The 12176-nt window shown below is 46.0% G+C and overlaps 1 protein-coding gene across 1 annotated transcript in view; it reads right to left on the reverse strand.

The window, feature by feature from the left end:
• Positions 1-5985: 5985 nt before the first annotated feature.
• spock1 (SPARC (osteonectin), cwcv and kazal like domains proteoglycan 1) overlaps positions 5986-12176 on the reverse strand; it is a gene marked incomplete at both ends in the record, with an annotated part of 65338 nt that continues 59147 nt past the window's right edge. Inside the window, 5 exons of the mRNA XM_079744876.1 lie at positions 5986-6176; positions 8009-8146; positions 9183-9245; positions 10962-11183; positions 11268-11387. Of these exons, the coding sequence (XP_079601002.1) occupies positions 5986-6176; positions 8009-8146; positions 9183-9245; positions 10962-11183; positions 11268-11387 (734 nt within the window). The remainder of the gene's footprint in view (positions 6177-8008; positions 8147-9182; positions 9246-10961; positions 11184-11267; positions 11388-12176) is intronic.

Here is a 12176-nt window from a genome sequence, read left to right on the forward strand (position 1 = left end):
TTTTGACGCGCAGTGTTAATTTGATCGCCAAATGTACTACAAATAGTAGTCAAAACAAATAGTAGTCCTGTCCTAGTATGCTACTCTGAAGAGACGACAGCAGTGATTGGCTAATTTGTCAAACCATAGTTTCATACCATAGTGTTTGTGTCCAGAACAAAAATGTGGTCGGTCAGTTTGCAGTATCATGATTTTATTGTTTCGTATAAATATATATATTCTGATTTAACGCTAAATATGAAGAGCTAAAAGGGAATTCAATGTTTGTGCATAGTTAACACATTGTTACCAATACATATGAATATACCGGACAATATAGAATCAAGCCAATTTTGGTTATTCCGATGTTGAAAGAAATTCCCTGAGGCTTTGGATACACCTTTGTGACCAGATCTGTAGGATGACTTTAAGGACCAGTTTTGGCCCGTATCTGGAGGGCTTCTCTGGAAGGCCTCTCAATACCGGTGAGACATATGAAGCATGCTGATGAATGGTGGAATTGGCCACCATCGGTTTATGACACCACAGGGGAGTCTATACCGCTGGCACTGGTCACTATAGTCCTCGTGACATGACAGGCATGCTCTGAGTGCGTGTGTGTGTGTGTGTGGTGCGTGTATGTGCGCGGAAACAGTGAGCCAAAACAGACGGCAATCAAGTCTGCTACGTCCCTGATCTTCATCGGGCACCATCTGCTAACATGGGTGTGAAGAGAGACAAGGAGGAACGAAGGGGTTTGAGGACATTAGCTTGTTAAAGACTGATACCGCAGGGTGGTGTGCCACAGCAGATAGAGGCTATCGGTGACATTGAGTTCAAGGCAGATCGTCCTACAATACCAAACAGAGGCTTAACAAGTCTGAAAGGAGTAAGGGAGAGAGAGGCTCCTAACCCTTACATCTGTACAGAAAGATGGCAGTTGGCCCTGCATGACTCAAACCACATCAGCGAAAAGTTGAGATGGGTGGGGGAAAAACCAGTGATGATTAAAGCTCTGTGAATTCTGTTGTCTTTCTGTCATAAAAAACAATGCTGTGTTGTCACTGAACTAAACTCACTCCAAGAGCTTTTACAACAGGAGGCAAAACTTTGAATTTCTCAGAGTTTTAAACAGCCCTTCATCTGCTACTGCTGAAGAGCTAATCTGAGACTCAGTATGCATGTTTCTATCTCTCTCTCACACACACACTTGACTCTACCCCCCCCCCCCCCCACACACACACACAGACACACACACACACACACACACACACACACACCCACAGACTGTGAAAGAGGGGATCATAATTGTCAGCACTTCAATGGCTTCCCTGCGACTTAAACCAATCTTCTTTAGGGGCTGTGTGTGTGTGTATGTATGTGTCTATGCGTGTGTGTGTGTGTGTGTGTGTGTTAGAGAGAGTGAGAGTCTGCCCAAACATTAAGTGCCAAGAATTTAGATAGGCCCGTCTATCCACAGCATTGGCTTTGCCCTGTTTGTTTTCTTGCAGATCCCAAAGTTGACATTCTTGTCTCACACACACACACACACACATCCATCCCTCTCTCTCTCTCTCCCTCCCTTCAGGCCTTTTCTTCGACTCTGAAGGGGATGGGAGATTTGCGGATTTGCAGCCTAAATTTAAGTGGATTAATGAGGAGCAGAGGGCTAGGGTTGTCATAAATATACATGAAGGCTTGCTAGGTCCTTCCCTAGTAAGCCCCGCTCCATGTCCCCACAAAGTAGGCTATTAGTGGTCTTCTCAACGTAGAGGATTAGGACCAATAACCTCCATTTAAACGCCGGCTACATGCCCCACCGTAATGATGTAGTCGATAAAGGACCCGCTGACCCGTGTGTGCTTTTCCCCGAGTACTTAAAGCAACGCTCCGTCAATTCGACTCTCCCCCCCCCCAAGGGGTGTCAAGAGTTTAGCGTGCAATGCAGTCTCATCGTCCACAATGTTCACTTTGAAAAAGCCACATCTCATATAATTGGTCTGCATTGATGCAGGGATGGGGTGCTGTTTTACGTCAACCACTAGAAAACAGATTGGTCGGTATACTGATGGGTAATAGGTAATCAAGTGGTATGGCTTTACTAAATGATGTCAGTTCATGCTGTCTCACTATGCTGCAGCAATTGAAGTCAGCCTGTTTATAAATGTATTGCATCGATGCGATATAGACACACCGTAGAAATGTGTGTATGTACACTGAAGCACACAATACGCGAACAGGGTTTCAACATAAATCCAGTGCACACACGGTAATCCCCGCCGTCACTCAGGCAGGACATCTAAGGAACAAGTCTCAAATCATTATTCCAAAGCCACCATCATGACGGCCCTCACAGATCCACTGATAAAACAGAAATAAGTTAGGACCCAAGAAGGCCACGCTGAGACGGTACGCTGGGGAACGAGTGGAAAATGGATTTTCTTCTCCAGGCCACATTAATCAAATTCACCACGGATCGGCGTTATCAGATCAATGGATTTAATACAGCACATCAGATGAAGACAGGCCTGTGTGTGTCTGTGTGTGTGTGTGTGTGTGTGTGTGTGCGTGCGCGTGTGTGTGTGCCCAGTGACTTTACTTGACCGATTGCGCAGTGGTTGATTCGCAGTGTTGTGTTTACAGGGTCCTTAGCAGAGCCTTTCACCATAAATAAACAGAGTATGCAGAAATGCTTAATGCTGTTGCTCAATATCAATTGTAAATTAAATTATCCATTCTGCTTGTGCCGTTGCAGAATGGATTATTTATTTATCGTGTTGTGAATTATTAAGACATGTTAACGTGTTATCTTTTCCCCCACACAAATGGCAGGCTTTTCTTTTGCATCGGGCATCTGCACTAATAAGAACTGAATTCAACACAAGTACACCAGGCAGTGATATTTTGGGACAGGACAGAGACTTAAATTTATTCAGACAAACATCATGAAATTGTCACAGTAATACAAAGCTATTTTCAGCCCATAACATCAACATTCCATTGGAAAACCGGAAATGAAAGACACAGAAACAGAAACTGAAAGTCAACTCTACAGCACAACGCTTCCATGAAGATGGCTACAGGACCGTAGCGGGGTTGGGATGAGGAACTATACACAACTCAGTCCATTACAATGTAACCGGACAGTACCACATGGCAATATATATAGATGTATATATATAGATATAGATATATATATATATATAGAAAGATATACATATCTTTATATATTACTATATCAATTTATGGATAAGATATCTATATATAGATCTATATATATATTGATCTATATATATTATATATTATATTCCTTCAACACTTTTTACAATGTAAAAAATATAGAGAATCGGCAGATAAAACTTGTTTTCCCTCCAACTATGGCCATTTGGGTGTTGATTTGAAAGGGTGTATTAACTGTGTGTGTGTGTGTGTGTGTGTGTGTGTGTGTGTGTGTGTGTGTGGACCTGTTACTTGGGCGACAGTGGAAAGACTGTGCTGTGTTGCAAAGGTCAGAGGTCCTCTATGTTTGGCGAACCCAGACCTAACAATATTTCTCCCCCTGCCTGGATTACAGCAAGCAAAGCGTAATATAAAGACAGAGGGCGGGTCATCAGAGGGCCCACCAGAGCCACCCCTTGGCCATGGCTGGGAGCAGAAACCAGAGCAAAAAGGAGAAATAAATGTTCAAGAGCAAAAAAAAAGCCAAACAAGCTCGGCCGAGCTCCACAAATATATTACATTGTGAGTCTGCACTCGGGCAGTGGGTGTGCCTTCTTATGGCTGAATCGTTGGCTCAGCAATGAACCCAACCGAACAACCAATGCAACATTGGTCATCAACCCTGGAGGGACGACATACATGGCTACACGATACATCATGTCTATGCATATGTTTGTACATACAATTAAATGCCCCGCAATGCGGTCTGGAGGAAAACAGTGCAGAGCGTGTGCAGGTGAGATCCCAAACAACAAACTACAAAAAAATTGAAATGTAAAAGTAAGATCCAGGAAGATAGCTGACCAACTGCTGCGGCATATCAAAGTACAAGCGCCTCACAAACTCAGACAGGCTTACGTTTGAGCTCACTAGATCCTCGAGGGACAACCTGGACGGGGCCGCTCGCTGGATGGTAGCAAGCCATCCTTTAGATGTACTAATAAACCACAATGCATCTGTCTCCACGGTAATGCTTGGAGAAGATGCTGGGAAACGTAGCTGTTGCATTTAGCCAGGGGGGTTAAACCACAACAAACCGGAAGTGCACACCGGAAGTGTTTAATGAGAAACGGTGGATATTAATATTATTTTAATGAGCTCAGCGTGTATAAATAAATGATGAACATTAAATAGACTGAGGTTCTGCCCGACTGACCCGAGGATCACCCCACCCACCTCCCCGAGGAGCAGGAGGTGGACAAGGGTGAAGGATTGTGGATACTCCGGTGTTTAAATCGGGCCAATTCACGCTTATTTCCTTGGAAGGGCTCGGGTCTTGTTCTTGTCTGTTGGAAAGCAACAGTGAGAAGGGGAGCTCTCGCCTCTTCTTCTTCTGCCTCTTCTTCTGTGATGTGTCCAAAGTCCTGTATCTTTTTTTTCACACTGGCTAATAATCAAGGCATGCATCATGCCACGTCGAGTGAAATATTGCGACTAAAATGCCATACAAATATAAAAAAAATCAAAGGAAAGCTAAAACCAACATAAGGCTTTCAATTTCCCCCTAAAAAAATGACTCTGTATCGGAAACTACCTTATCTATTATATTTAAATGCAATTCTACATGGACTTGTGCTACTGTGATTATTAGGAATTCCGAAGCTTAGTATGAGGCTTCCCAACACCTCTAAGTTTTCCGTCTGGGAGCTTGTTCTTCCATCTATCTTCGTCGGTCTTGGTTCACTATAATAACGCCCAAAGGAGCGCTGGCTGATGGATTAACGTGAATCATGTATGACTCGATGATTTTGTTCTATTCATGTGGAAGAAGACAGAGGTGAGGCTCGCAGGCCATAGAGATCTGATTATTTTACAAACCCTGGTTTTAACACCTGGAGGGTTTCCTTCAGATAGACCCGTGTACTGCTGCTTTGCCTTGTTTTCCATAAAATAAAGGGGCGAGTGTAGCTAGCATGTGTCAGGTCAAATTGAATTAGTTTCATGATAATAAAGTCTTACACGGTTTTCATTGGCAGTCAACCCTTTTTATCGGAGACACAAATAGGGCTGGCTAAGTTGGTTGTGACTTTTTTTTTCATTAACAATTGAAACAATCTTAATGGTGGCAGCTTCCTCAGGGGGGGAAGTAGTGCTGCGTTATTTGTTTTTCTTCTGTCCAATAATCACACTGACCTCAAGGTGAACATTTAAACCAGAGGCCTCAGCCAGGGGGAACTACATGAACAATGCATCTATAAACAAACTGCATCTAGGGCAGTCTAGGAAATTCAGGAAGCAAACAGATCAGAAACAATCCGATACGATCCTAGGCCTGAGAGAGGAGGGGCCATCCCAAAAAACATTCCAACGCTGGAGGGAACCCATAGCAGCAAACGTAACGAATAAATACCTCTCATAGACCCAACATTCTGGTTCCCGAACTCAACTTCTCATCCAATCCATCAACCACCCTAACAGCTCTGCCCTCTGACCACAGACTATCAAATGGACACTGGGCAACGGAAAGAACTACAAAAAGGGCAGATAGGGACAAAGGAGGGCAGAGTTCATTGTAGTAAACATGATGTAGCTGCAGCGGGCAGGGGAAGGAAGCAGGGCGTTCTGAGGGGAGGGTGAGTGAGAGACTTCACAGTCCTGACAGTCAGGACTGTTCTATACAGAAGCTATTTGTATCTGGAGGTGGATGAGCTGAGGAGTGAGATGGGGCTTCAGGGAGCAGGGAGCCAGCAGAATGGACCGGCGGGGAGACACACTGGAATGGCTTTAGATCTGTGCTGTTAGCGGAGGTTCCTGATTGGCCCTAGGACAGGGTAGGCCGCGGCAGAGCTACCAGACATAGCCCATCTCATCGTCCTCCTCCCGGTCTTCGTCGTCCTCCATGGTTCCTCTGGGGTGGATTCGGCCCCGCCTCTTCTTCTGCCGGCCCCGCCCACTCAGTGATGGCTCCTCCTCCTGATCCTCCAGGAGGACGACGCCCCCGCCACTGCTGAAGTCCCCAGAGGTCTCTTGGTCCTCGTCTAGTGCAGCACACACACACACACACACACACACACACACACACACACACACACACACACACACACACACACACACACACACACACATACATACACACACACAGGCACACACATGCAAAAATGTATTAAATAAGTTTGAAAATAAAACGATCCGCTGGTATTAATTGGACCTTGATAAGAGAATTGTATAGTCAATTCATCTTTTTCATTATATGTTGTATTCTAAAAGGTAGTTAAATGTCAGAGCCTGAGAAGAAAACTCCAAAGAAATGACAAAACCAAAAACGTATTTTGTGGAGGAGAAAAATGCTTCAAGAAAACAACAATGGTGAAGCATTGTACCTGAAGATCCTAAATGTCACTAAAGATTAGATCTTGAATTGAACAGAGTACACACAGCAGCCATACACACACACACACATACACACACACACACACACACACACACACACACACACACACACACCACACACACACACACACACACACACACACAAAGCATCTCTCACTGGGATTGTTGTTCCGTCTTTTAGGCTATCTCACCACCACTTTACTCCCCCATTACTCTATCATGTCTTAGTTCCTTGTGTTAAAAGACAATGTCCCGCCGTCTTCAGCAGCCAAGATATTGGGGAGAACAGCCTGTGACTGGATCAAAGAGCTCTGGAAGACAGACAGTGCTGCCAAGGGCAAAGAGGAGGATCCTTGAGAACAACGCAGAGCTGCGGGCGCTATATGAGTCTGGAGCACGGGAAGCTATTGCTGAGTCTGAGGGGGAGGCAAACGGCGTTCAGGTTCTATATTCAAATAATCTATTCAATGTAATATTAGTGGGTAGCACTTCACAATAAGGGTACATCAATTAAACCAGATTAATCACTAGTGAATGCAGTTATATGCATTAATTAACAATTTGCTAACAGTTAATTAACTGTTAATTAATGTCATTAGTTAATGCAGTAATTCACAATATTGTACATCATTAGCATAGAGGTTAGGGTTAGTGGGTTTGACTTAGGATAAGGATTAGGGTTAATGCTTACCCTACTACACATAAATAAATGAATACCCAAGCTAACAAAAATAATGATAATATGTAAGAGTCATCTTTTGGACTTGGCTAGAAGTTGAGATTATTTTTCCTGTGTCATTTTGAAGATGGAGAAGGCTAAAGAGCAGCAGATCCATCTAAAAGGCACCGGACATTCCCAGCCCATAAATCTCCAGATGAAACACCTCAACAGACCAATTGATATGCTCAGTGAAGCGAGTGAAGCGAGTGAAGCCCCTAGATTTCCCTCCACACCACAGAAACCTCAAAACGTTCAGCCACAAATTTCCTCCAAGAAAGTGACAACAGTGTTTATGTTCTGTCCTCCGAGCGGCTCGACTGTGTGTGCGGAGAAGATTGATTGCGCGCTGATGGGGTCCACGATGTGCAAACGAAAAAAGGAAATGAATCGGAAGAATTGTAGAAACAGCGCAGTAAAGAAAAGAGCACAAAGGGCACAACAAACTTTGAGAATCCAACCCTATTTGTTTTTTACTCCAAACAATCTTTGCTTGAGTTAAATCGCCCAGAGAGTGACTGAAATAGGAAGATATTTATGCATTATGTTCCATAATAAAGTGGGATGGTTAAAATATCTCCAATAAAAAAAACACACCCTTGTGTGTCTATGTGTGTGCCAGTGGGCATTTTTGGGAGTGTGCATATACATGTGTGTGTGTGTATGTGTGTGTGTGTGTGTGTGTATGTGTATATGTAAGTTTATGTGTATGTATGGTTATGCGAGTGCGGCATTGCTGGTGTGTGTGTGCTTTAGCAGTACCACAGCTGGGGTTGCCCTGTTTCCTGGAGCCTGCGATCTCGTTGCCGTATTTGTCCACACACCAACACTGACCCGTGCTGCCGTGGCACTGGGTGGGCTTGAAGTAGCCCACCTCCGTACAGCGAGGGATGTAGGCTCCTACACAGGGTGAGAGACATAGAGACAGAGGGAGGAGAGAGAGAGAGAGGGAGAGGGAGAGGGAGAGAGACAGAGAGAGAGAGAGAGAGTGAGGGAGAGAGACAGAGAGAGAGAGAGAGAGAGAGAGAGGGAGAGAGAGAGAGAGAGAGAGGGAGAGGGAGAGAGGGAGAGAGAGAGAGAGAGAGAGAGAGAGAGAGAGAGACAGGGAGAGAGAGAGAGAGAGAGAGAGTGACAGGGAGAGAGAGAGAGAGGAGTGGAGAGAGAGACAGAGGGAGGTGAGAGAGAGACAGAGAGAGAGACAAAAGGAAGAGAGAGACAGAGAGGGAGGGAGAGAGAGATAGAAGGAGGAGAGAGACAGAGAGGGAGGGAGAGAGAGATAGAAGGAGGAGAGAGAACGAGAGAGAAGAGAGAGAAAAGAGGAGAGAGATAAGTGACAGAGGAAAGGAGTGAGATAAGAGAGAAATATAAAAAGAGAGAGGTGGTGTTATAAGATAGCACAACAATAGACACAGACACAGAGAGAGAGACAGACAGATAGTGTGTCTTGGCCAACGAAAGCCTCAATTTATCCACCATTTTGTGAACAAGGCTCTTAATGTATTTACACACCAATGCACACATCAATTACCACAAGCCTAAAAGGTCAGTTTCAGTCACACACAAAGACCACCCACTAGCCTCTTGCCTACATCCCTTGTGGAGCGATCTCAGGCTGTAAACTAGAATACGTTAATTGGAGCGGATGACAAGAAACGGAAAAATGTCAAATTATTACAGTGTACGTGATGTTTGTGTGATGAAGAATAACTCCACGATGATATATATGTGAGAGAGCGAGAGAGAGAGAGTGAGAGAGAGAGCGAGAGAGAGAGAGAGAGAGAGTGTGTGTGTGTGTTGAATGTTTGCCTAGGCATGCTACAAGGTTACATTGAAAAATAAAAAAATAGTTTTGGTAGCAAGTTTGGACTAAGGCTCATGATGGAGGTGTATTTCCGGAATACTGCTTGATTGACAGCTGTCACTCATTCAGACTGACCTATGAGGCTCTTCTGCCGTCCTTGCAGCTGGATCTTGCTCTTCTCATTTTGGCAAGGCATGCCTGGTGACATAAAAACACAGAACACACAGTCTGTGTCATATGTGCTCACTTCATCAGCCCTCTCCTGTCTTTGAACCAAACTTAAAGCTGCTGTAGGGGAGATTCGAGAGTTGGGAAGAGAGAGAGAGAGAGAGAGAGAGAGAGAGAGAGAGAGAGAGAGAGAGAGAGACAGAGAGCAGTTAATAGTGGAAGAGAGTGAGATTTTGAAACCCAACAACCAAAAACATCCCCTCTCCCTTTGCTCCGTCCTTCCTAAAGTTACTCTGCCATCGAAAAGTGTTGCATCACACACATTTGCTTGAAGGGCAAGATGGACTCCTTGAACCAATCAGGGAAGAGATGCCCAGATGTGTCGGGAAATAGCCAGGATTGGTCTAACAACGAAATTGTCTCCACAGAGGTAGGTGTCACCAAAAACAGATGTTCCCATGTAGCATTTCACTCACACTGAAGGACGGCTATGGCATTAATAACGGAATAGACTCAAATAGGAGCTCTTAAAATGTACATACAACCCCTTTAAGGGTGGATGGAACGGCCTGAACAGACTGGAAGATGTTTCCTGACCGTTAACTAATTTGATGTCCGGCAATATCAATTATTTATTTTCAATGCTAGTGGTCACATCATAACAGATTAACACAGAATATCCGTGACAGCAACACGCTATCCAAATATTCTGATTATTTCAAAGGATTATTGCACAATTATTTCAAGATTTGCAAAAACTATTCCATTCCTTCAACCGCATCCTCTTTCCCTCCTCTCTTCTGTTGTCTGTCTATCCTAATATCTCATTCATCGCCTCCTCTCACCACCTCATTTATCTTGTCAATCTTTCCCCTTGAATTTCCATTTCCTCTCCATCCGTCACCAGGAGAAATACAACCACTCCAGATCCCTGCACTCTCTTTATCTCTCTCTCTCTCTCTCTCCCTCTCTCTCGCCAGTATATTCTCCCATCTCCTCCCCCAGCCTCCCTCTCCATCATGCTCGCCGTGTCAATCTCACCGCACCAATTACCTATTCTGCCCCCCCGCTCTGACCGCGCCCCCATCCACGAAGGTGTGCACAGGCAGGCACGCACCGCAAACAGCTCCCTCTTCTCAATTGCTTCGGCACTCGCCTCCACTTCAATTCACCGCTCTGTTTCAGACTTTCACACATACATTTCTCCCTCTGTCTCGCTCCGCCACCTTTATCTCTCTCTCCCACTCACTCCCTCCTCCACCCCCCCCTCTCGCTCTCTCCCTCTTCCGCATCTCTTTCTCTCCCTCTTCTCCCCCCTTCTCTCTCTCCCCCCTCCAACTCTGTCTCTCCCTCCTCCATCCCTCTCTCTCCCTCCTCCAACTCTCTCCCTCCTCAAACTCTCTCTCTCCCCTCTCCCTCTCCCTCCCCCTTCCTCTCTCTCTCTCTCTCTCCCCCGCCTCCACCTCTCTCCCTCCCCTCCTATGTCTCTCTCTCTCCCCCCTCCCTCTCTCTTTCTTCCCCCCCCTCCCCCTCTTCCCCCCTCCTCTGTATTTCTCTCTCCCTCCTCAAACTCTCTCTCTCCCCCACTCCCTCTCCCTCCCCCTTCCGCTCTCTCTCTCTCTCTCCCCCCCCCCGCCTCCATCTCTCTCCCTCCCCTCCTATGTCTCTCTCTCCCCCCTCCCTCTCTCTTTCTCCCCCCCCCTCCCCCTCTTCCCCCCTCCTCTGTATTTCTCTCTCCCCTCTCACCCTCGGGCTTCTGGAAGCAGTAGCACCACTCGTTGTTGGAGAGCTTTCCATCCTTGAAGGAGTCGCAGGAGTTGAAGAGCGGCTTCATGCACAGCTCGTACTTGTCCAGGTAGAGGGTGCTCAGCTCTGATTGGTCCAGCAGCAGGTCAAAGTTCACGTCCAGCTTGTTGAACATCCAGCCCAGCGAGTCCTTGCAGATGGGCAGGATGCTGGTGTCGAAGCCTGGAGGAGAGAAGAGATCACGTGGTCCGTGCCGTCATCGCTGTTGTCACGGTAACCATGTCGCCACAGGAGGGCTGTACTCACGTCCCTGGGCGGAGTCTGAGCTGTCGGAGGCTTTGAGGTCTCGGTTGGCATCGAGGTGGAGGACTCCGAACCAGTCCTTCAGTCTGGAGGCCAGACTGTGAAGGTCTCTGTCACTGCAGACTGCACACACACACACACACACACACACACACACACACACACACACACACACACACACACACACACACACACACACACAGTTCAACCTCTGAAATATGCATGGATATATCTTCCGAAAGAGATCATCTTCTGCTGTAAGGTCTTTCATTTTGCATTGCAGTAGGCTCCATGTCAACCCGTGATCACACAGAAAAATAGCATCTAGAATGAATACAATACACATCGATCTACACAAAGATATGTAATGCATTAGTTACAGCATGTGCGTGTGTGTAATGGCAAATCATTGCACTCTTTACTCACTATTAACAGCGTCTCCTGACATACACAGCGATAATGAGGTAATCCCATCATAATTCAGTCAGTGATTCATGCAGTTTGCGTTGAACGGATTTCTCCATCAGAGTCACAGGCGGAACCAAACCCGTTACGATGAACAAGGAACACGGCTCCAATTAGAACGACAAGGGCCCTTTGCCCGGCAGAGAGGGAAAGACAGCCATGAGGAGCCCCACTCCCATCCACAACACAACACGGCAATCATAATGTTCCTTCAGGTCAAAGAGCACAGCGCAAGCCCTACTATCCGCCGCCCATCATCTCCTACAACCTCCGCTCTCGACAATCCTCCGCTCGCTCTGTCATCACAACATCCCTCTCGCCGTCGCTTACCCGAGACGTTGTTCACCTTGGAAGGGTTCCCTTTCAGCCCGTTTCTATTAAAAGCACATTTGCCCCCTCTCTTCTAATGTCTGTGTGAGGTTCAGTGGAAAGCCTGACTGATAACTG

The sequence above is a fragment of the Pollachius pollachius genome (genome assembly GCF_949987615.1).
Source record: "Pollachius pollachius genome assembly, chromosome: 10".
Taxonomy (NCBI): Eukaryota; Metazoa; Chordata; class Actinopteri; order Gadiformes; family Gadidae; genus Pollachius; species Pollachius pollachius.